A 26,061-nucleotide genomic window follows, 5' to 3' on the forward strand; every position below is an offset into this window, starting at 1 on the left:
TTGGCTGTCACCTCAGCTAGATCCTAAACCGCTTGTCTTCCCTCCCAGCTCCCACTGGGCTTTGATCTGACCTGCAGAGGTCAGAGACCAGGGCTCTCGCTTCACCATCAGTTTGCAGGCAGCAGCCGTGCACCGGTGAGCCTTCATCTCCAGCCAGAGCCACCTCCACCAGCCACGTGGTCCCCACAACAGACAACAGGAGCTACTGAAAACACCTCCCCATTCCTTCACGCTCCCCATCCCAAGTGCCACACGCCAGGAGTTACAAACCGTCAGCTCAGTTCAGAGTGGGACAGCCATGCGACAGGGGTGCCGGTGCTCACCCTTGCCCAGGCACCCTGTGGTGTCAGGGGACATGCCAGGGGACATGCTGGTGCAGTCACACTCAGTTGGGGTGCAGCGATAGGCCCCTGTGTTATCCCAGTCTGACCTCAGTCACCACCACAGCCTACAGCACGAAGTCCCTCCGTGAGGGATGTTTCACTGAGGACAACTTCTGTCTCTGCTGAAGTTTTCCTCTCCTGCCTCTTCCGTCAGCTCAGTTACCTCAGGACAACACCACAGCCCACCCTGCCATGGCTTTTTTGGTTCGGTAGGTTGGGCTACCTTCCCTTCTACATTCAGGTATCACCAGATCTAAAAGTCTGCAAGCAGGTCTCATCATCTGCTGGCAGCACCCAGGCACAGGAGAGGAGCTGGCACCTGTCCCCCGGCTGCAGCCGGTGCAAGCAGAGGGGTGCAGAGCTGCTCACAGGCATGGCAAAGCCCCGGCGCGACGGGCTGCAGTGTGCACTGGCTCATCACCCTGTTAGGAGACGTCAGCTCCTCTCATCCCCACCAGCAAGCTTCACAACTGCTAAGCCCAAAAGTCTTAAAAATACCGGCTAGCAACCTTGAGCCAAATTACTACTTTCAGCCAGCATCCGACAAGCAGTAACATGGACCAGTGCTGGACTGGTGCACAGGGGCACAGAACAGGCTCCGCTTCACAGATCGCCAGATCCCATGCCACTCTACACTGTCACAGCCACACACTATTTGACACACACATATGACACAATATATGGTAGTTTCGCCTTAAAAAAATGAGATGGCATCAGAACCCACACACAATTGCCCTGCCACGTATCATCGCGAGCCAACTGCTTCCCGTGAGCGAGCAATGCTGCAGTTCACCCTCCCAGAGCAGCGGAGGAACGGGGAACCACTGCCAGCACTAACAACGTTATAGTAACCATGTGAAGGTGTGCAGTGTTTAAACAGCTTCTGGCTTTGAGGATTTCTGGTTTTGATGCTGCATTTCACACTCACTGAATTAAAATCTGGGTGACAGCCATAGGCCACTTGGACACCAGTCCTTCCAACCTGCCCAGCAACTCCAGCCCCTCCAGCATCCCCTGAAGCCCCTCAAGCCTCTACAGCACCTCCAGCCTGGCAGCCTGCAGGGAACACTGCCCTGTGCACAGATACGGTGGGTGCTTACACCTCTCATGGGCATCCAGGACAAGGTGTTGCCTCTTGAGAGCAGACTGCCAAGCTACAGGAACTCCGGATTTAGCTCAAGTTAAAAAATAGTAAGCAGAAGGCAAAAGAGGTAAAGAGACTGTATGGAAGTCTTAGGGATGCTGGAAACAATTCACATCTCCTTATCATAAAATGCTAAGGGTTGGAAGGGATCTTAAAGATCATCTGGTTCCAACCCCCCTGCCATGCACAGGGACATCTTCCACTAGACCAGGTTGCTCAGAGCTCCACCCAACCCGGCCTTGAACACTTCCAGAAGTTATTCTGGTTTCTGCCTGTCCTCTTACTGGTAGTCTTGCAGAGAATGGCTACAAGGTCCTCTGTGGAAACACACTGCTGAGTGCAGCTTTGTGTTGTCCAAGACAACTTCTTTTGACTGAGAAAGGACCAAATGCTTCCCATGAAGACAACAGTGTTTTCACGGCAGATTTCTAAGGCCAAACATTGTCACACTGGATAATGAGAAGGGGGGAAATAGTCCTAAAGTGTATTTTGCTGCCTTTACCAGCAGACTGGGCATCATCGCACTGTGCACCAGGACACAGAGGGGGCATGCAGCAGAGAGCACACACAGTGGCACATGAGTTGTTCCCTGCACCTTAAAAATCTGCAAAGGGAAACTGCAAGGGAAATTCATATTCCCTGCTAAAAACAGCATCTGTTTCACAAAAACTATATCTGTGTCGGTTGAAAGCTGCTTATCAGCTTTAAGACTCTCCGTTACATCGCTAATGTCCTGAAGAAACAACCACAGAGTCACTGGAAATGCCCACGCTTGGACTGGTGAAGGTGTCCCACTGCCATGGACAGAACGCACCATACCACGTCCACACATGCAGCAAGAAGAGCAAGAGGGAGTACACACGTCAACAGCTGATGAGAGCAGGGTTAATTCCTGTGTTTCTCAAAGAGTATAATCAGACTCAAAGTTTTATGAATAAATCAACCATTCGTCACTTCTCAGAAGCTTATACTTAATCATCCAGAAACACTGAATTGTCTGGAAAAAATAATGAGGCCATTTGGGTCTAGTATGGCATTTAAAAGGAAATTGGTGTCAGAATTAAAAAAATAAAAAAGTTTATTTCTGTGGTAAACAGAATATACAGTTTTCTACACAAGGTCCCAGAGGAGGCATGAAAATTTTCAAAACTCCAGAAATATTACTAAAAATTATACACAACTGCGTAGGAAATCCTGTGACTCTTTATTTCCTTTCATCACCACAGATTTCTTATGCTTAAGCAAGAACTCTTGGATCTGTATTTCCAAACATTTCTAAAACCTCTCAGGGTTTCCCAGCAGGGAGGGGAACACCGGACTGGCACTGGACAGGACATGGCCACATGCCAGCAGTGGAGTGACCACATCTCACTCCCTCCCCCACTCCTCTCCCTGAAATGCTCCTTTTCTTGTTTCTAAAGTCAAAAATAGCTGAAAAAAAGCACTCTGGTCCACCAGCTTAGTCCTACTGATGAGCTTTTTGACTGATGCTAGAGAGAGCCAAAGCATCTCGCAATGATGTCCTGATGGCTGACAGCATTAAACAGCTCTATCAGTCACAGAATCACACAGCGGTGGGCGTTGGAAGGGACCTCAGAACACCGCCTAGACCCACCGACAGTGACATCCCTTCCTCACACCAGGGACCGTGGCTTTCACCAGTTGCATCCCTGCCAGCCGGTCAGGCTACGTGCAAGGTCCACATTCAAACAGGATAGAGCATCGCGGTGCTAATCTCTTCCAACAGCGATGACTAGCCAGCGAGGCCTGAACAAAAGCGTACAGAAGCTGACTATTACAGCTGTAATTGCCAGTAAGAAACAAAACAAATTAAAACATGTATTTTGGTTAATGATGGAGTCACAGAACTTTAAGAGAAAACAAGGCGTTATGACCCATATTACATTCGCACAGGCCCCACTGGGACAGCCGAGGTGATAATCAGCCTTACCATGATATTAAGGCCTCATCCAGCCTTTTCACTAATAAAAAAAATGGCTGTTGTCAGCTTGCAACAAAGCACCACTAACGCCAAGACATCAGCAAGGCGTACTCCACGCGTAAGCTGAGCGAACACGCCGGAGGAGAGCAGCCTGCCCTTCCAGCTGCCGCTGGGCACGAGGGCACCATAAAACCTGCGAGAGAGCTGCCGGCTCGCCGAGGCTAGAAGGTGGTAGGTACCCAGTCAGAGAAGACACGCTGTGGAAAACATGGTGACAGCAAAGCTTGGGGAGGAGGGAGAAGAAAACCAGCCAAGCAACAAAAAATAATGCATTTCTCTTGACAAGCCTGCTGTGTACCAAACTCCATAAACAAAATATTTTTTATTACTCTGATCATGAGCAAAAGCAATTATACTCTTAGCATCTAAATATTCCAGCTCATATTTCACATCCGTGGGTGACTCTTGATTATGTCCAAGACATGAAAGGTTGACAGAGGAAGAAAAGTCACAGGGAGGCAGGTGAGCGCACAGGATTTGCACAATAGCAGCACGCACCAGGGCAAGGAACTTTATTGGGCTGGACGTGCACATTCATTTCACGGATTTCAAAGTCCTCTGAAGGCTTTGAAGTTGGTACCAGCACTCACCAGTAAATGAGACATTGCCAAGCAACATGAATAAAACAAGAATAATTTGATCAAGGCTTAGATAATCAACTACATGTTTATTACATAAGACACTATATAAATAACTGAGCAGACAGTGGGTGAGCTTACTGTGCCGTGCTAGTGACTAAAGCAGGGCAACATTCTTGCTCACTTCTTCAACTTAAAAAATGCAGATTATTTTTCCCTGATTTCTGCACATTCACAGTACCTTAAACACAGCCCAGCTGTGCCAGATTGCCTAACTTCAGTATCTGCTTTACAATTTCAGCTGAAACCTGAAAAGTACAATGGCCAACTCCACTAGATGTAATGAGTTCACCTGACAAACGGAACTGTTTGGGCAAAACAGCCAAAAGCAAAGGCTGGGGGAAATCTCAGAAGAGCTTAGGCACAGAGGACAGGGAAACTCAGGAATGCCCAGACTGTGTCTAGGTAGCTTCACCATCATCAGTTTGCATGTGGTTTTGGCACTGGCAGGGTGATGCTGCAGCTATGGCATGACAGGAGGGGAGAACAGACAACTGAAGTCCTGACCGTCAACAAAGTCAATTCATACGCTTCCTATTTCAAAGGGAAAATTCTGCCAAATGTGTTTAGGAGCCCTCTTTATTTGGTCTGTCTGTAGAAAGGTCCAGAGATTATTTGGTCAATGCCTGCCAAAGCAGGGGATTTCTGACCGTTTCTGCCACGCGGTCAGCCCCAGGGCAGACCGGAGAACGGTGCTGAACGTGCAGCCTCACACAGCATTCATCACATTGTGTCAGACGCAGAGCACAGCAGCAGAAAATACCAAGTTACTGCATGTAGGCTGCCCCTCTTCCCACCTGCAGCACGCGTTCATTTATGCGTCCAACATACGCAATACGAATGCCAGCATTTTCCAAGTCATGCAGTATCTTGAGAAAGCACTAGAGCTTTCTTCGGAAAGAAGCCCACACTCAGAAATACTGTATCCTCAGACAGGTTTCTTGCTCTTCAAGTGAGACACAGCTCTGTCCCCAAGTTGATATCCCCCTGCACCTTCTTCATTTAACTCTCCCTCACCTACGGTAAAGGACCTTCAGCTTCCACGGGAACTCACAGCCAGAGACAGCTCTTCAGGAATCAGACAGCAAACCAACCAGCCTAAAATTAGTGAGCGCACCTTGAAACTCACTGAAAAATCAAAGCAGACCACAGACCTACACTGCTGCTTCCTAAGTGAGCATCAATAATTTGTGCCAGCAGCAGTTTCATAACAGCCTCTGATATAACCCCAGCAGGGGTTTTCCTTCCAAAGAAAACAGACAACACAGTGCTGGTAACATTTGTTTACCAAAGAGAAAACATCATACTCTTCTCGTTGGGTGCATATAGATGAGAAATAGTCCAGCTCCCCCCTGCCTGCAGGGTTTCCAGAAGCCGTGCTCCTAAATGGCTGTTTGGATGTAGAGGAGGCAGATGCATTCCCACGAAGACGGGAACAAACTCCCACCGGTCTGCTGACAGCGGTGAAACAGAGACAGCGAGGCTGCGGCCGCTGGCCAGGCTGGACACCACCTGATGCCCGCAGTTCCCATATCACAGGATTTCACTTTGGGGGGAGGTTTGCTGGACTGAGCGCCCCAAAGTTAATCACAAAATTCCCCTCCGCAAGAAGAGGTTCTGCCCGAGCACTGCTACAGACCAAGAAAAGCCATCTGACAGCAAGCTAAGGACATGCCCTGCAGCTCTGGTAGCCGGAACATCCCAACGTCAGCTGGAGTGGCACGGAACAAATATAACCTCCTAGGAGACATGGGGAAAATTTACATTGCCTTACGGTTTACAGTCCGTATGAGAATGTTGTTTTTCACAATGCTTCCTTGATGCAGGCAATGGCTTGGAGCAAACAGCTGTTAAAATTAGCTTGTTTTTGTCTGTCTGATGCATCACACTTGAAAGCTTCAGACTTCTGCTGGAGAAAATGCACACCCAGTGACCCCGACATAACACACAACACTTTCTTGCTTTGCAGATGCTACCAGATGGCACACGGGCCAGCAAATACGACAGTGAAAACCACCTTCAGTGAACAGCCCGAGTCCTCACCCCTGTAAGCAGCGAGTATTTCAGAAACACAAGCGCTGCCACTCTCATGCTGCGCCCTGCACCCCAGCGCAACCCACCCTGGGACCACGTCTGGTCCCTCTGGACACGATGTCCAGCCCATAGTTTGCTCCTGCCCCTCGGGCCTGGGTTGGCAGGGGCTGCGTTAGGGGGCTCAGACACGCTTCCAGCCCGTTTCCAGCCCCAGCCATCACAGCCCTGCAGCTCATTCCCCAGGACATTTGTAAATCTGCCCAAACCAACAGATTTATACTTGCTCCATGACATACCACTCTCTCAATACACTAACAGTAATAACACATTTTTCATTCGTAACGAATGATTTTGATAACCAAGCAAACTGTAGAAAAATTTTTTTCCTCCCAGAAAACTACCTGCATGGTAATGTAGCTGCAGTCAGACACCCCTGTATGCGCTCCTTCCGAACCCTCGGCCCTGCCACCAGAAACCCAGGGAATCGTGGCCACCAGCAGATAAATCAACAGGCTCTGTGTGATAATGCAGACAACGACCTCTTCCTTGTAGTAACAGTTAACAACGATGCATAACATTAAACTATTCCTTTTGTTCCTGTGGATTTTATACCTTGCCAATGCTCGCAGCTGTAAGCATGTTCATTGCCTCTCCTTTATCACTGCAATTCATTTATCTGCTCATTTGTCTTCTTTATTATTTTCTTTCAAAGAAACCTTTCTATTCCCAGCCACTTTCATTAATCTACTTTGATTTCCTTCCTGCTCTTAAACATCTGTCCTGCACTGAGGAGTCCAGAAGTGCGAACTGTGTTCCAGATGAGGTCACCAGGCACACAAAAGATATTAATGTCTGTAAACACAATACTGAGAACACCATTGAGTCAGCTATATTTAATTACTAATATTCAAAGCAAATGTAAGATTAACTTCGCAGTGAAACCTAAAATCCTTGCTTACGCTTCCCATCAGAAATCTTCGCTTGGACACTCTGGGGGGGCGGGGGGGTGGTCAGCAGGTGAGGAAGTTCTTTCAGGACACCTGGTTCCCAGCCAGCAGCTCTGCAGCCCGCGTGTGCCCCTTCCCGGGGCTGCCCCTGCCCCCTGCTCACCCCGGGGCCACCGCGCTCCAAGGGAAAGCGACCGGAGCTCTGCCCGGGACGGAGCCCCCAAAGCCTCCCCGGGCCCCTCCCTTATTAAGCGCCAAAACCGCCTGCGGCGGAGGCTCTGCCCGCCCGCCCGCCCCGCACTCACCGTCAGGCTGCTCTCCTTGCTCTGCCGCCGCGGCGCCGCCGGGGACCCCGGGGTCTGTGGAGAGAAGCGGGGCGCATCGTCACGGCCGCTCTCGGAGCCCAGCATGGCGGGCGCGGGCCGCGCGGGCCGGGCGCTAGGCGGACCCCATGGCCCGGCGGCGCGGCTCGGGGCGGCCCGGCTCGGCACGGCGGGGCTCGGGTGGGCTCGACGGCGGCGGAGCTCGGCACGGCCCGGCGGGGCTCGGCACGGCTGAGCTCGGCTGTTGTCTCAGCTCAGCTCCGCTGGGCTGGGCTCCGCACGCCTGGGCTGGGCTCGGCTCGGCTCCGCACGACCGGGCTCAGCTCGGCGCGGCTCGCAGGGGAGCTGGAGGCGGTGCGGCCGCCCGGCAGGGCCGCCTCCCCTCGCCGCCGCCAGCCCGCGCGGCCAATGGCGGGCGGGGCCGGGCCGGGCCGGGCGGCCGAGCCCCCTCCCAGCCGCCGGCCCCACGCCTGCTCCGCCCCTCGGCCCCGCCGCGCCGGGCTGGAGCCGGTGGCCGGGGCAGGACCGCACCTCCCCGGCAGCGCGGCTCGGCCCCGGTGCGGTCCTGCCCCGGCTGCCGGCTCGGGGGTAGCGGGAGCCGGGTCCGCTCCGGGCAGCAGTCGCTGGGCTGTGCCGTGGATTCCCGCCCCGCGTCCCCCCGCCGTGGCACCGCGACCCCCGGCACCGCCGCTCGCTTCGTGGCGGTTGGGACAACCTGAACGGGCAGCGTTTCGCTGCTCTCTAGGAAGCCGTAAACACGGCCTGGCCCTGCGCCCAGCCCAGCACAGCCCCGCGTTGTTCTCAGCTGTGGCTTTCCCCCCCCCCCTTGACCTGCTTCCAAGAAATGCGGCTGAGCTTGCTGGAGGGATCTTGCCAGCGTTTGTTTGCGTGATGGCTGCTACCCAGGTCTAAGCAAGCATCCTGGAGAAGGCCTGGAAGCTGCTCTGCCGCGGGAGACAGCCTCTGCCAAGAACAGACAAGGATGCAGTCAGGGCAAAGCAGCTTGGGATGGCCCAAGACAGGCAAGCAGGAGAGGGACTGGCCAAAGTGTACCAGAGTTGGAGGGTGCAGAGAACAGCTTGTTGCAACCAACAGTTTATGGTCTGAGGTTTTCCTTACTAAGGACTTTTCTGCAAAAGCAGCCACAGCTCCCAGGAAAAGCAGGCTCCCAAGCGGGTGTGGACACAAGCTGCTCTCAGAATTAATGGCACCAGCAGCTAGTTACACATTCAAAACTAGTTAAGAGGTTCAAAGCAGGAACCAAGCCTGGACTTCAGTTTGGAAAAACCTGTAATAAACGAGCAATGGAAAGAAAGTACCATGGAGGCTGTTGAAGTGAATGAGAAAAGTAGTGGAAGAGATTTTTATCAGTCTGATGGCTGAGTCAGCTGAGCAAACCAGTGCATGGCAATGGACGCCCCACGTGTCTCAGATGTGAATTTGACCAAAAAGGTCGCTGTAAACTTGAGTCAGACTTGGCACCATAAAAGTGGAAAGTGGCAGGTGTTGTTACAAAGGAAGTTTTAGGGGAGTCAGTTAATCTGACTTGTCTACCAAGCCAACTGCAAAGCAGATACCTTGAGAAACGAGATTTGTTGCACTAGGATTAACACAGCTTTATTTCAAGGAAGCCACAGCCTGCAAGTTTATTCAGGTTCTCTGAGGGACTCACAGCAGACTCACAGGAGTGTCTGGTAGTGCACTACATCAGTTTCTAATACGCTTTTGACCTAGTTTAAGTGCCCACACGCTCTGCCTCTGGCCTGTGCAAACAGCTCAGAGAAGTAGCAGCACGGGATAGTGAAGTGCAAGGTGTTTGATGTGGATGTGGAAGGAACAGGGAGCCCAAAGCGCTGGACTGTATCATGGGCGATGCCATGAATCCACCCATAAATGCTGACTTAGCTGAAACAACACCCATGAGGGCAGGGCTGAAGGCCACTGCCTAGGAGGTAGTGGGCAAAAAAGTGGGTTGAGACAAAGAGGGACATTTGGCAGACAACATGAAATTTAGACCGAGAAATAGGGAACATAAGAGGTGCACTGAGAGCAACAGGCAACCCAGGCCAGCACGGTAGCAGCACACAAACCAAACATGCATTTCACTGGGAGTATTTAAGCAGTTGCACTGCAAAAGAACCTACCAGTTAATACAGAAATGAAACAGAACTCGGGTCAGGTATGAGCCGGGGAAAAATGCCAGCGGGCAGTGAAGCACAGCCCAGCAGGAGTGCAACCCACCAGCTACTCAACTGTCGCTGTGCTGGCAGGGAGCGAAGAGTTTCATGGGCGGAGGTGGAAGGGGGGCCCTGTGCTGCACCTGCAGACCTGCAGGGAAGACTCTCCCAGGAATTCGAAGTGGTACAAGAAAAAATGCAGGGATATTTATTGAAAATTTGGGCAAACAGACAGGGGAGAACGGCTGTCCACGAGTCAGCGCCTTGAACACTTGATGAGATGGGTGAGGCACGGGCTATGTAAGGCACAGAGGAGGGCCTGTAAAAGGACATGCAGGAATGGATGAAGTAATCGAGAAAAAGGCTTCAGACAAATTCTTTGTGAATACTGTCTTTGGGAGGGAAGGCTGGAACTGCAAGAAAATACAATGAGATATAGACACGGGCAGATGTGCAAGTCTAGAGAGAGGACTGTGCTGGAGACAGGCCCAGGCTTCAGGCTGGAGTGGCAGGAAAATGCAGAGTTGTTAACATTGACTGAAGTGGCCTGGTGAATTTTTCAGAAAGGAGTGATACAACAAAAAAATCTAAAGTATCTCAGCGTTTTGTACTGTTTTACCAGTTGGACACAAAGGCTAACTATTCTAGATGCAACAAATCTGTCTGATCTGACAGTTTCTAAAAGAAAAGGCCTCTTGATATCCTGCTCTGGGCAGATTCCTAAACTGCTTAAGCGGAGACCCATTTATTCTTGGATACCACTGTCTGGCTTTTTCCCCAGCACTTACCTGGGGGTCTCCACTGGTTTTTCGGAGGCTCATATGACCAGAGTCGAGCTGGTGTACTGGGGTCCCAGAGATGTGGTAGCCATTCACTGTAAGAACAGATGGGAGAGTTAGCAGGCTTGCTGCTGGTAGCAAATGAATAATTGCACGTTTTATAAACTAATCACATAATTGAATATGCAGATACAATTCACGGTGCCTTTTTTGAGTCACCAGTGTTCACTGCCTCCAGCCTGAGAAACTACGGATGCTTTTCCCTATCTCAACAGCCTGGCAAAGTGGTGTGTTAGCTGCAACCCAGAAAGAGCCCAGAACCGGACTCTACAGATGCCCAGCCCATGGGCCCACCCCGCCCTCGGGATCCTGCGGCAGACTCTTATCAGGAGTTACGGCAGGAGTTACTAAGCTGGGAAGAGCCAAGAAAAAGAGACCACTCCAAACTCAAAACAGTTCCCATAGTGCTGTTTGGTAAAATTATGTGTTTGAAGAAGCAGGGTATGCAAAAAGCACTGGTTTAATGAAGATGGGCTTTTCATGCAAAGAAAGCAAGCTTCGTAAGGAGTTTATGGTTCATGTATACAGCTGTAGGGTGCTTTATTTTTGGAATATACTGAGCAAAGAATAGTGCTCAAAGTAGGGTTGAAACAAGACACACAACTACATCACAAATCCTTTGCTCACAACAGAATACACAGTTTTCAAGCATACTTCCCACTCAGCTCTGCCAATACAGGGGCATCAGTTTGAAAAAATTCTATGAAAAGCATCCTCTAGACTGCATTATTTACAGTCAGCTCGCAGCAATGGCCTTTACATTTAACACTTTTTATTCCAGACTAATTTTTGCTTTGCTTTGTCTTTCTGCACTACCCGAAGCTTTTCAGTGTGATTATGCAGCTGATTCTCTGTTACTTCATTCCCTACAACTTCAAGTCAGGACAGAGGTGAAGTAGTCAACCCTGTAGCGATCACTTGCTAAAATGCTTCATGATGCACATGTGCTCTGCGTGGAAGAGCTATAGCCAGCCCACGTTCCTCTGCAGCTTTTTGCTTACCCTGCCTCGGCAGAAAGCAGGACTGGGAAAGGCAGCCTGTCCTTCCCTCCCAGAGCCGGCAGCCCTGCTGCCTCGCTGGGCCACCATCTGCCTCCGTGCTGCAAGGAAGGAGCCATCTCAGCTCTGAGCAGGCACTTCAGACAGCCGGCCAGAAGATGCATCCGTAGGGAAACAGCAAGCGAGAAGATGTATCAGAAGGGAACGCCTCACCATGTTTACTCTGCTACACTCACATGACCTTGTACCTTAAATATACATCCCACGTCATCACAGCATTTTCCTTTGCTCTCCTGAGCGGTAAAGAAGCAGATTCACCCAATGCAGTGGTCAGGCACAGCATCAAACAGTACCTGCAGAACTCTTCTGTGACACAGGGCTCTTTGGAGTCCCAGGCACACTGCTTGGTCGCTCCCAGGTCGTTTCTGTTGAAGGGAAACATCAATGTAAGGGTGACAGAGGCCTTGCACACACTTCAGAGTTACATCTATTACACACGTAGAAATGGGGCTGATCATCAGTGGTCGCTGAAGCAGGTTCTCAGCCTGTGAAGAAGGTGTCTGCACCTCCCTGCACTCCCTGTCTCCTCCCATCTCTTTCTGCTGTCAGTTCCCAGCTCAGGATCCCTTGGCAGCCGGCTGCGATGGATGGAAACAGAGCAGACTGGGAGCTCCATCACTGGTTCTTCCAGAGCAGGTCTGCCCCAGGGCTGTGCTCAGCAAGAAAGCAGGGATACAGCTGCACACACAGACCACTGCCTGTAAGGCGCTGCCACGATCTGTGCAGGCAGCGTTCCCAGGTGTACTTAAATCAAGCCCAGCGCAGGGTCCTACCTGCAGCCCACTGCGGACATGGAGCTGCAGCACAGCCAGTCGTGGCTCTTACCCTGGGAACACGGGCGGCAGTGCCTTTGCCCCTGCTCTCTGCATGAAAGGCAGCTGTGAATGACTCAGGGATGTGGTTTTAGTGATATATACAAAGACCATGGCATTTTTTTATCTCAGAAAACCTATTTCCCTGGCAAATTTCCTTTTTTCCACTCCCTTTTTTTCTTTAGTGGCTAGGATATGCACATCTATGTCACACCTCTTCTGATACTCAGAGGACTGCTGCTGATTTTCCCCTCTCAGTTTCCTCTGTAGTGTAACCATTCTGTTCATTTACTCAGCAAGTGGAAAATGGTTTTTGACCACTTGCTAAATATACAAGATTTAATTGCAAAACTTTGTAGAAGTTGCAACAGCAGACAGTGGAGTTAAAACAGCAACTTCTGCAGAAGTCTAGCTAGAAAGCCCATGCCACCATTGCTTTTGAATAAACATATTGGTACCAAACCAAATAATACTGACTGACTGCCGATATCAAACAAGAAAATAAGCAAGCTAGTGCAATCAAGTCAAAGGACTGCTTTGGCCACTTCGTTTGAAACTGTCATTCTGAAAATCCCCACCAACAGCCATCTAAGCCTGCCAAAGCCTCTCAATATTCTGGATGAACATGGTCAAGTGGTAACGGGGCAGGAGAGGCTGAGAGAGCCCTTGGGCATAACAGTTCAGGGGCTGGCAGTCAGCACTTCCACTGGGGCACTTAAGGCCTCCTTTCCTGGGTAAGTGCTTATCTGAGCACCAGGGAGCATGCTAATATGCTTCAAGAACCATAAAAGCCCTATTGGGTAAAGAAGGGAGTACTGTTTTATCTGTGTTTATATATATACAGTCATGCACATATATACACGTACAGATGTCCTCAAGGGTTGCACTAGGTTCCTTATTTCAGGAAAGGACTCAGGATTACGGATCCCAAATGGGGGAAGGTGCCATCCCCCACACCCATAATGCCCAAATCCTAGAGACACATGCCCCGCTTCCCGCTCCCCGCCCCCTTCCCATCTCCCCAAGCCCCAGCATGCTTTTGCTTGCAAAAAAAACCACTTTGTGCTTTTTTTTTTTAACTTGCAAGTGCAAAACCTGGTGGACTAGAAGCTTTGATGAATCATGGGGAAGTATTTAAATTTCAGTCAGCTTTTTGTGAATTGGGTAGTAAGTTAATAAATTCCATGCTAGGTCAATGAGGAAGAATTGGAATGTGTTTTAACTAAACAGAAGGAAAATCAGATGCTAAGAGTTGTCTTTTATGAGTCAGCTTGTCATGGCTTAAAATACACAAGTGCATGGTTAAATAAAGACAAATTCTAATTTACATTTATTGTAATGCAAAGGTAAACAATAGAATATGCTACTCACGCTTCCTGTCGTTTTTTTATTTTTCTAATGTAAGTTGTTGATTAACGAATAATATGAGTGAGTTGATTTGAAGACAAGTGTTCGGAAGAATGGCTTTTGGACATCTGTGTGGAGGGGTTGTGATGTCCACTCTTGCTATGCCCAAGTGCAATAGTGGGGTAACATGTTTTTGTCGAACTGACTTTGACATTAGCAGTAAAAACAGTTACGTTCATGTTTGGCTTGGGTTCTTTCACGCAAGCATATCTGTGTACAGTATTTTTGCATTTTTGAGACTGTACAAAGGAATGTACCTAAAAACCTAACAAATATATTTGAAATGTAACTAATTAGTTAAAATTACCAGCTGCTTCTTGTAACTAGTCTCTGCTTTGCCTGCTAGCTGCTGTGGAGCTGGTGTGAAATACCTAATTCTTCCCCTCTGCCATACAGAAAGTCCAGATGCACAACTTCAGGCCAAAAATTATATACATGAAAGAGCAGTGCCCAGTGGTTAGCATATTTGTGAATACAATGCAAAACACTCAGTGTCTTGACAAATTTTCTAAAATAAAGTGACTGTGGAGCTATGCACACTGAAAAATAAAACAAAAAATGCTATAAAAATGCATAAAATAGAAATAACTTCTTTTATTTGATAGGAAATGAAAGGAACAAGAACGTTTTTAACCCCATTTTTCATGAGTGCTCAGAGAAAGAAAAGTCCACTTCTACGCACAGAGTAACAGAGGGATCATTCCGGCAGCCGGAGCAGGAACACGAACTAACCTCGATCAGGACCGCACTGCTGTAATGCCATCTACTGGAAGCAACTAAATTTGCCAAGATAATACTGTAACATTAAAATTTCTCTGCAGCTTAGTCATGATTAGAAGTGAATGGGGGGTGTGGGGTGTGATTTTTTCCACAACTAGAAAAAAATGGCAAAGGCTTGGTGAGAGACAACACCGTTTGACAGAGCCAAGATAGAGTCTCATATCGGAGTACCAAATGCAGCCTTTGATCCTGGTGCTCTGAAAATCTGAAGACTACTTGTAACCCTGTAGTAAAACAATGATCACTGCTATTAGGAACAGATTCAATATCAGATAAGATTTTATATCCCACCCAATTTTCCAGAGAGGATGCTGGAGACAAGCTAAAACCTCTCACTCTGTGAGAATGTAATTTAGCACCGGCAGACCAACACCAACAAATTCTGTCCTCCCTTATCAGCCACATGCTAATTATTCTATTTAGCCAATGAGGGGAAGGAATAATCAGTAGTTTCCTTGTCTTCCTTGTTTTCCTCTCTGGACTGTGAAGGAGGTCTGCGAGCAGAAAGAAGTCCTGCAGCCCTGGGAGATAACTATAAATGAGTTACCAAATAGCAAGGCAATAGAAAGCCACTTGTTCAAACTGAAATGACATAAGTGAGAGGAAAAATAGTTACCAGATCCAAGCGATACATGCCAACAGAACCAAAGAGGGGTTTCACGGGTGTGGTTAAACATTTCCTCCCAAAGGAAAGCGGAAACCTGAGGTGTTTGGGGGAAGAAAGTTCACTTTGCATCTGTTTGGCAGAATGAGAAATGACATGACGTGCCAGGCCTTCAGAGAGCCACACACTCTGGGACCTCATGTTAATCAAGAAACACACTTCTGAGGAGGTCCCAATGCAGACAATTGTTGTGATCAAAGTGTCGCAACTGAAGAAGGAATTTTATGTCCCTTCTCCATGAATCCAGCAGTGCTCTTCAGGTCAAAGCAGCCGCTTTCCAGTCTGAACATACAACATCAGCCAAACATCAGGGTTTTAAACTCTAGCATAATCCCTCCTGAGCATGCTTATATTGCTTTCAGGAATGGATGTAGTACCTCTGCATGGTGTCACGCATAGGGCTATTTTAGGAGCTAAACGCTCCGTAGTTTCATTGGCCAAACTATAAGAGCAGGGCAGAGCAAGCCGGAGGATCTCCAGGGCTGCTTACTGTGCAGAAACATTCCCTGGTCTTACAGATCTGGAGCAGCTACAATGTGCCACCCATCTGCTGGTGCTGTCTCACGACTTTGTAAATAGGTTTGGAGTTTGTTTTAGTTTTAACAGCAATAAGTCTGTAACGCTGAGCAGCTCCAAACCCAGTTTCTGCTCTGAATAACATGAAGCTGTGTAGGCTGCACAGGTCACTGGCGTGGATGAAGAACAGCAACAGAATAGGTCCCTCCTCAACGACACAAGAAGAAATCCTGAAAGCTTCTCCCAAACTGCTCCTGAAAACATGCAGAATTGGAAGTGACATTTAGGGTGGAACAGGCCCCACAGTCTCACCTCATCTTTTTCAGATTCTTTTTGCTCTTTCTAATTGCATGTAGGAATCACCCGTATGCACGGACAGTTTGAAAACCTCTTAGCCTTCCTTTGCTGCTCCACTGTATCTCCATAGGCTTTCAGCAAGGTTTGCTGCCTGCCTGTGGCTTCCCGAAGTGCAAAGGTGGGTTGGACTTCTGAGTCGAAAGGAGTGCAAAGAGCCCTGCTTTGAAAATGGGTTTTCCTTTAACAGCGCAATACTGCACTCCCCAGCCCAAACCTCCAGGCTGCTTGAAGCCACCACGCTCCAGCTGGCTTTGCTGGAAGCAAACCTCACCTCACCAGCCAGAAACAAACTGCTGTCAGTGCTCTTACACCTTATCTCCCGTTTCTTACTAAGATCTTCCCCACATCTGTGATGAATCAGAAAGGGTTTCATGGCACTTCATTTCTTGATATTGTGTGTGGGAGAAAACAGCCCAGAGGGAAGGCAGGGGGAGTGTGGGGGTCTGTGCACGTCAGGAGGGGAAACCACTTGCAATGCCCTGAGACTGGAGTAAACCATTCCAAACTTCAGAAGCAGAAGGAGTGGGTGAATGAGAGTACAATTAAAATGTTTTCCTCCTGTTCCGCAGAGGATGTGTAGCACAAGGAGATTTTGTTTCACTGGAATGAGGAGGTCTCACCCTGAGTCAGTTCACAGAACTGACTCCAGGGCAGGAAGAACTGTCCTGGCTCTTCCCTCCTGAACTCCTGCAGACCAGAGTTGCAGGACTCTCCCGATTCAGCACAGTGGCTCTTTCATCTTTGTGCTCCAATGTCTTGGTCCAGTGAGCCATGCAGTACTGAACCCAATATGGGTCACCTATAGCAACATTAGCTCAAAAGGCCCAAACAACCAGCCCACGCATGAGCCTCTGAACTGCAACATGGTCCTCTACACGGTGTCTTCTCATTGCATTGCAAGGTCACACTCCTCTGTGGACCTCCTAGGGCCCTGATCTTTACTTTCTTCCTCATACCTAATGAAAAGGAACATGAAAAGCAGGCAGAAGTGACAGATGCAAATTTCTTTGCACCTGCATGAAACATGAGATTCAGTCCTGTAAGTGCTGAAAGCAGAGCACCATGTAGTGCACGAACTAGTTCAGCAGGGACTGCAGTGTCAGAACTGAAATGCAGCTCCATCCTGCCATCTATTTGGACATGTGCAAAGCATTTGACACTGTCCCACATGACATCCTTGTCTCTAAACTGGAGAGACAGGGGTTTGATGGATGGACCACTCAGTGGGTAAGGAATCGGCTGCATGGTCATACTTAAAGGGTTGTGGAAAATGGTTTGATGTCCAAGTGGAGACCAGTGATGAGTGGTGTTCCTCAGGGGTCAGTACTGGGACCCACACTGTTTAACGTCTTTGTCAGTGACATGGACAGTGGGACTGAGTGCACCCTCAGCAAGTTTGGCAGCGATACCAAGCTGTGTGGTGCGGTCACCATGCTGGAGGGAAGGGATGCTGTCCAGAGGGACCTGGGCAGGCTTGAGAGGTGGGCCCGTGTGAAACTCATGAGGTTGAAGAAGGCCAAGGGCAAGGTCCTGTGCATGGGTCAGGGCAGTCCCAAGCCCAGATCCAGGCTGGATCGAGAATGGATTGAGAGCAGCCGTGCCGAGAAGGACTTGGGGGTGCTGGTTGACAAGAAGCGCAACATGACCCAGTGATGTGCACTTACAGCCCAGAAGGCCAACCGTCTCCTGGGCTGCATCCCCAGCAGTGTGGGCAGCAGGGCAAGGGAGGGGATTCTGCCCCTCTGCTCCGCTCTGATGAGACCCCCCCGGGAAGTCCTGCGCCCAGCTCTAGAGCCCTCAGCACAGGACAGACATGGACCTGTTGGAGTAGGGCCAGAGGAGACCACAAAAACGATCCGAGGGCTGGAACAGCTCTGCTGTGAGGACAGGCTGAGAGAGTTGCGGCTGTTCAGCCTGAAAAAGAGAAGGCTCCAGGGAGACCTTAGAGCAGCCTTCCACTACCTGAAGGGGTCTGCAAGAAAGCTGGAGAGGGACTTTTTACAAGGGCATGTAGGGATAGGACAAGGAGTATTGGCTTTGAACTGAAAAAGAGTGGATTTAGACTAGATATAAGAAGAAATTCTTCACTATGAGGGTGGTGAGGCACTGGAAGAGGTTACCCAGAGAAGCAGCAGATGCACCCTCCCTGTAAGTGTTGAAGGCCAAGTTGGATGGGGCTCTGAGGAACCTGATCTAGTGGAAGGTGTCCCTCTCCATGGCAATGGGGTTGGAACTAGGTGATCTTTAAGGTCCCTTCCATCCCAACCCATTCTATAATGCTATGGTTCTGTGGTCCCACAGGCAGTTCAATAAAAAAAAGTCTTGAGGCTGCCACACAGCTTTTATCCTCAGTCCCGAAACAGCACCATGCTGACAGGCACCTCCCAAGAGTTCTTGAAATCTTCTGTCCATGTGTTGAGGGTAGAGGTGCTTGTCACTACCTCCACAGCATAGGAAATGCTGCTGACAATAGTCCTTAATTGGTCTTTCAAAATGAGCACTAGGACCTGTACCATGCCCCTTCTTTTGCAAACACCATGTGACAAATGCAAACCATTCATTGCAGGCTTAGTAGTGATAAAAATGCTATTTCTAGCACTTTCTGAGACACACTTTGTTTTTCTAGGTTTTAGGCCACTTTACCAGGGCAGGTTTCTATAACACCCTTTAGCTAGGGCATCCTGTATCAGAGGGAAAGTTTCACTAAAAATTTTTATCTGTACAAGAAAATAACATGTAATAAAAATGCTTGACATCTCTTAGGTGTTTCCATGGGCGACTTAGTATTTCAGCTGCAGTTCATAAGTTTAATTGGAGTAGGTGTTGACTGTAGCTGGTGAGATATGAAAGAAAAACCTCAGCCTACAGAGTAAATCCTTCCAAGCCCCTTAACTGACTCAGAGAGATGGAAAATATTAGGCAGAGGAAGTACTAGAGCAGGTTGTGGTTATATTCCTTCCATCTACTCATCTTTCACTTCGGGTCTAGCATGTACTTCAGAAGAGGCAAGAATTGTCTGCAAGTGGTCAACTTCTTTGCTGCTTTCCAGCATCACAGTACTGGTTGTCTTGAAGGAGAGAGCCGCTTTAATACATCTGGCTTTGTTGAGCCCCAGGCTGACACACACACCCTGGCTCTCAGGGACACAGCAAGGTGTGCTGGGCAAGAGCTCCAGGAACACGTCAGTCTAGCTGAACTACTGGGTCATCTCTCTCAAATGCATTTCAGCTCACTTTGGGGTTGCTTTCTAACCAAGCAAAGATAAAGTCTTGTTTATTCTCTGAAAATAAAGAGTTCAAGATTTGGTAAAGGTTGGAGGTAAAGTGACAGAACAACCAACTGTTTTTAATAGCCTTAGTGCCACCCTTAGCCAGATGCATTCCAGGCTGTGCTTGGGCTGCCAGGATAGATCTCGTATGCATTTCCTCTGGAGAACTGGCCACTCTCTGTATTCACTCAGTTCCCTTCCTCACTCACAACAGCATCAGTGAAAATGCAGATATCACTGTGTGATTGCAGGGTACAAAATTATCCTACTTAGTCTATTGTCATCCTCCAACAATCTAGTCAAATACAGCATTATTAAAATTGCTTTCATCTTCTTGATTAAGGTCTAGCTTATGATGGTGCAGTAGAAAGGCTTCCTTTGCACTTGGTGCTTCTTAATTTAATCCTTTCTATGTGCTTACAATGCTTAAAAATTATGTGTCTTAGGAAAGAATAGTTGAGCTTGTGACATACAGTGCTCTCAGCTCCAGCATTGCATACAAGCTATGAGACATAAATGTAGTGAATGATATTTTTTAGGATGGAGAACCTCGAGACACGCAGAAGTCCCTTCGAGTTTCTGTGGGTATTCACTGACTCAGTGAGTGTCCTAATGACAAAGATCTCGCATACAAGATGACCACAACCACTGTTACCATCTCTTACCCGCCCACGTTGTGCCAGGCACTGTTGACGACAACAGCCTATGGACAAGGCACAAGGAGGACAAAGATTGGTGGTTTCCAGCTGTGGATTCCAATTTGGCTTAGACGTGTCAGCCAGCGCTTAACCACTCAAATTGGGATGTCTTAGCATATACTGGTTTGGTGCCATGGGAAATGTAATTGCAAGACAAAGACAGACAGCACGATGCTGGATGGAAAGAACCCAGCTGCTCACTAGCCACAGGATGTTTAAGGTCCCTAAGCACTAGGTTTGCAAGGGAAATGCAATGCGTTTATGACACTGAGTTTTCAGCTATTCTTTGGGTGCTGGCTAGAAAAGCACAATCTGTTGTTTCTGCTCTTCCTGGGGTCAGTAGGCAGGGTGAAGTTTGCACTGGTTGCACAGCTGGATCAGAGACTTGCTTGGAGCTAGGAACTTCAGTACCAAGATAAGCAGGAAAGGGTACCCAGGAGGACAGAAACAGAAAAACTGGCTGGTGGTACCAGGAGGATACTAAGTAACACGTAACTTTTTGGAAAGATTAAGAAAATTTTCCTAAAACCCTGAAGTGCTGGACTTGAGATTCCTTTCAGGGAAACAACCACTTGCAGCTACACATTTCAGGACTGCCTGACAGTCTATACCCCAACACTTGCTGTTGCAGGTGGCATTTTACTAATGATGTCTGTGACAATGAGAATATATGAACCTTAATTAGGATTATGATAATGTGAAAGCAGAATTCCTGCTTTCCAGGAGACAGAAAGCTGTTTAGTAAATGGGAAGGACATAACACCACAGACAAGAAAAGCCTGGAAATAAGGACACACCGTGTAAGGCTGACCTCGGTGGAGAATACATGATGGCAGCAAGCCACACGCATGCTTGTGTCATAAGTATATAAGTCATCTTTAATGTGATGGACAAGGTAGCTGGAGTGCTATTGTTTGACTAATGCAAGAAGTATTACAGCTGCAGCACATCAGAGAATTTCTTCAGCATAATCAAATATTTTCCTGCTGAATCTACCACCCACGCACTGTTGTAAACCACTCCCAAGGACACTGAGCAACCATACAGTTAACCACATGGTAGCTGTGCATTCTGGGCACATGGTAATTTTGAACTCGGCATAGCAGGGTGATCTTAGGGCTCCCTTTCCAGAAAACACACCAAGGCCACTACTGCCAAGCAGCCTGGAAACTTTTCCATGTTCCCTTACAGTCCAGGTTGCGCGTGGTATCATCTGCTCTGCCGGCACCACTCAATGGCTTACAACAGTCTCACATTTTGAAAGAGGATTAACGGGATGTCAAAGCAGAGGAGATTGCTCACCCCAGTTTTCTTAAAGATGGATAAGTATAGTCCATGCACAGAAGATGGTTTTAAGAGGCTATGTGAAGCACACAATTCTTTATAGCCTTCAGAGACTGGATAGCACCTCCACGCTCCCACCCTGACTGCTTCTCACCTTCTCTGGCCCTTCATTTGCCCATCCTACCCTACGTCTTTATGTCCTTCCCCATCACTTGTGCCCAGACTCATGCCTCCTCTCATCTGCAATCACAACAGAGAACTACAATTATTATTGATAAGAAAATGTCATACTAGGGAATTACTTCAGAAATATACATTTGTTTCAGGTGATGCCAGTGTAGTCCTGGGAAAGGGGAGATGCTCAGCCCTAGTAAGCTGCATGAAGCTGCCAGCAGTCCTGATGCTGCCTGTACTGAATGTGAAGCATTGTAAAGAAGTGCAAGCAGGGGGGAGCAGTGTTAGTTTTCTTGCTTTGGGCTCTGAAAATGCCAGCTAGAAGCCTGCTTCCAACCCCCCAAAACAGCAGCAAGTAAATAAATGTATTTTTTTCACAGGCACTGTCGGGTAGGAGATATCCAGGGCAGAAATTATTTCACCTTATCTGCACCTGCCTCCAAAACACCCACAGGTTGTCCAGAAGTGCTCAGAGTTGAATGTAAATGTCAGCACTCTGTCTATTTGCCCTCTCTCCCAGACAGGATTTCTTGCTATTCAGTCTTCCCATCAGCTCATATACATGAAAGGTTTTGAAAGCTTCACACACAGTGATTTTGCAACCCGGATCAGCCTGGGGACATTTATTTCTTGAAATTCCAGCAGAACAACAGAGCTTCTTGCTGACTTGCTGCAATGGTACCTGTCCTGGGAAGGGAATGGATGGGGACACCCCTGTGCACAGCGAGGTACAGGCAGTCTCAGCTGAATGGTGAAATGGACACAGTCCCTGAGGGCCAACAGAGGTCTACAGCACTTCACACAAATACTTACTCACTTTTCTTCAACAAGACCACACACAACTACCCCTCACCCGAGTCACAGAAAGAGATGGAGAAGTGTGCATAAAGCACTGGGTTATTTATCAGGCTGGGACTTGAACTAGTTCACTTGAAATATGCAGGCCACAAGATAACTGGTGGTCTCTGGAGGCCTTATGTCATGTTTCTCCAAACAGACCAGACCTGACCTTTGAGCCCAAGGAGAGCACAGATGGACAGCTGGCCTCAGGGATGGAGCCCACCACTGCTTGCTCAGGTAACACCAACAAAAAGGGTAGCGCAGCTCTGGTGAGGAAGAAAGAACAAAAAGCCTGTGTCCATATTTTTTCTGAAGCAAATAAGGGAATTTGATCGGCAGCCAGGATGGTTTGGAAGAAGCATGGGAGCTGTGTACAAGGGTGTTTTACACTCTCTTTGGTCCTCCTACACCTTTTTCTCTGCTTGCCTGAAAACAGGACTCCTCAACCCATCCATCTTGGGTTGTACAGACCCCCTTCTCCCTCAGTTCATCAGCTGCCATCACCCTCAGCTGCCAACACCCTTCCCCATCCCCCGGAAGCAGAAGCAGTCATCTCTACAAATCCCTCTTCGCCACTGGGAAGGATCAGGCCAGAAAGGGATGGGTTGCACACCATGCTCTCCCTATCTGGAGTCACAAGCACCACTGCTACAGCCCAGACATCCTCTGCAGGGCAGCAGGAGCTTCAGGAGATGGTGACAAGGTATTTGGGCTGCTTACACACTTCAAACAGCCAGTTCCTCTTCCCTTGGCACAAGCAGTGGGCATGGGACAACATGGACTGAGCACATGTCCTAGAGGGCTTATGGTAGTGCAAGGGGCTGGTTGTGTGCCTATGGGTAGTAGTGCTGAGGCTGAAGAAACTGGGGAAGCATGGGAGCAGAGATAGCCAAACACTGTTTGGGGGCAGATTTTAACATCTAGAGCCTGATGGGTAAAAAATCCAAGGCAGAGTAGTGTTGATCAAGGGCACAGAGACAGAGTGCTGAGGAACAGCCAATACTGCAGGTCTGGGAAGGACCTCCTTACCCTTAGAGAGTTACTTCTCAGAATAACCACTGGTCTTCCATTCATTGCTCCAACAGCAGAAAAGTATTTCCCCTCCATCTGCTGAATCAAACCTGTGACTACTGCACACAGAAATGCAGTTTTTTTCAGCTCAGACCTAGTAGTTTCTAGCACGTAGAAAAGCTTTCTGTGGGGCTTACAGCTGTGTAACACTGAGCTGCAGCTCTGGCCAGCTCTAAGCCATATGCTGTGGTTGCCCTGAATGAGGCCAAGTGTGCGATGGGGAAGGTGTTTCCCCTCCCTGAGACATCCCTGAAGCTGTACTTGCAGACCCTGCCTTTCCTTTCCACTGCCGTCCTGCCAGCCCCCATGTGCCCTCCTAGGTTCTTCTTAGTAGTTGTGCAACGAAGGGAGCTAAAGACATACTCCTTTCCTCGACAATTGCTATGCCAACAAGTCATATTTCTGGTATTTCTGATACTTCCTAAACCTTTCAAGGCTTTCTGCCCCTAGATAAACATTTTTGCCCTAGTCTGATTTGCAGAGCTGTTAGCCTGGCTGTCCAGCTCCTATTATTCAAGTAAACCCCAGAAATACTGCAGCTTTTCAGACACTGAATCTCCCCCAAAGTGCTGTCCTGCTGGAGTGTGAGTACACGTGCAGATGTGTGTTTGTGAGCATGTGTGAACACGCCTGGATATTTGCAACAGCTGTAGGAACTTCGTGTAGAAATAGGGTGCAGCATTTTACAGATGTCTTATGAATCCTACGCACTGCTGGGGAAGAAAGCCAGGGTGGATATTTTGGGTGTGAAGGGAGGTGTGCTCACCATATGACCCGACGGGAAGAGACTGTTTCACTGTGCAGCCCTCTCTGTGCCTGCTGACACCATCACGGCTGCATTCTGCTATGGGAGTAGTAAGGAGCAGTAACCCCATGCAAAGAAACTAGGGACATTTTTTATGTTCCACTTCAGTTCCAGGCTGTAAGCTCAGGACCCCAGTGAGATTCACTACAGCCAGCTTTATTTGTATGTGGAGTCAGTATTGTCACTGAAGCTCTCCTTAGAGTCAGTGAAGAGACTGGCACTTAGAGACTGGCTCACATCAGCTATTTCAGACACCTACATCAGGAAGAAAATTGAGAGGTAAAGGTAATTATTTCTTTTCATGGATAAATGGTGAGACTGGAAGATCCCATTCAAATGGAGTTGTCCACCTTGCAGATGGTACCTTGTCCTGCAAATCAAACTCTGCCCTGCTCAGACAGTGATAGGGATGGTGAAACCTACCTAAGGGCACAGGAGTGAGCATCCCAGAGGCCAGGCAGTGTTGTGGACTCTGATGGGCAGCAACCTGACAGCCATGCACTCCTTTGCACAAACTTCTTTCGAATTTGTCATCCTTGCTCACTGGTGTCCTGATTCTAAACAGACCATGAACATGCACTTAACCCTCCATATCCCAGGAGAGGTATCCTGACTGTCCTTCCAGACAGCACAGACTCCTTGCAGAGTTCATAATGCAAAATAAGGACCATGACTGCTACAGAGAAGGGTCTTCCAGGCATTTTAGAGTGGGTTGCCATCTCTCTCCTCTTTCTTATGTTTTGACATGACAAGCCTGGATGTCTCTAGATGTTGCACAAATTAGATGCCAGCTATTCTGACTGTAATGTAATTGATGCAGACTCAACCTTCCTACAGCAGGCTGTACTGTGAAAACAAATTTTAGGTACACTGAAATTCTCTGGGGCTTCATTCTGCAGACATTCTACAGGTCAGAGGCCTTTAAAGCAGCTTCAGGATTGAGTCCAACCAGTTTCAAAGGATGATAAATGTGGAGAGTTTATCTAGCTGGGACATCAAGTGGAGACAGACAGGAATGTGCTGTCTTCGTCAACTGGCTCATTTACCTGTGCAAATCTGTTTGTTCCATACAGACTCACCCCAATGCTTTAATTAAAGATTTTACTAACATCCTTCTTCCACATAAGAATACTGTCTCATAAATTCTATTTCTTTCCAGTTAAGAACAATTGTGTTTTTCATGTAAAGACAATGGAAATTAGATCACACACCAGCACGCATGGTGGAAATACTGTTATGGTCAGACAAGATGTATGGATAGCACAAGTAGAAAATCACAATGTGGAAGGACATTAACCAGTGGAAACAGCTGGCAATAATATTAATGCCTCACAAGCAGGGAGGGTTCTGTTGTATTTTGAAGGCTCAGAAGAGTCAAGATGTTACTTGCCCCTAAATACCATTTCCCTTCCTCAGGAATGGGAATGCATGCTTGAGTTCCCATCTCTGAATAGCTCAAGAACCTAGAGCAAAAAAACCTATTTAATGCAAAAAAAGACTTCTGCACCATATGAGGAAGGAAGCAAAGGCAAAGCAGAGATTGTACAGTGTCAAGCATGTTCAGAAAGGCAATTTGTTGGTGGGATTGGTCACCTAACACCTTGTGTTTTCAGGAGGAGGGAGCAGAACTACACAAAGGGTTCAGCTGGGGAGAAGCACAGAGCCCCAGTGCACCAAAACTTGTATAGCTTTTGCTTGCTGACCTTCTCCAAGGTCTCCCAGCAGTGCACTCATCCCAGTAGAAGGACTGCACGGTGTGGAGTCCACCAGCTGCTGCTGCCCTGCACACTGCTGGCTACTCCTGCCTTTCTCCAGGGACCAGGAGGGCAGGACTGTCCAG

The 26,061-nt window shown here is 48.4% G+C and overlaps 1 protein-coding gene across 3 annotated transcripts in view; it reads right to left on the bottom strand.

Moving 5' to 3' along the window:
• Positions 1 to 26,061, bottom strand: part of GAS7 (growth arrest specific 7) — a 106,219-nt gene that overhangs the window by 33,350 nt on the left and 46,808 nt on the right. For all 3 annotated transcript variants that reach the window (XM_075441127.1, XM_075441125.1, XM_075441128.1), the window contains exons 3-5: positions 11,839 to 11,910; positions 10,437 to 10,522; positions 7,454 to 7,507 (exon numbers count right to left, since the gene is read on the bottom strand). In XM_075441127.1, the coding sequence (XP_075297242.1) occupies positions 7,454 to 7,507; positions 10,437 to 10,522; positions 11,839 to 11,910 (212 nt within the window). The remainder of the gene's footprint in view (positions 1 to 7,453; positions 7,508 to 10,436; positions 10,523 to 11,838; positions 11,911 to 26,061) is intronic.

The sequence above is a fragment of the Opisthocomus hoazin genome, chromosome 21 (assembly GCF_030867145.1).
Source record: "Opisthocomus hoazin isolate bOpiHoa1 chromosome 21, bOpiHoa1.hap1, whole genome shotgun sequence".
NCBI classification, from domain to species: Eukaryota; Metazoa; Chordata; class Aves; order Opisthocomiformes; family Opisthocomidae; genus Opisthocomus; species Opisthocomus hoazin.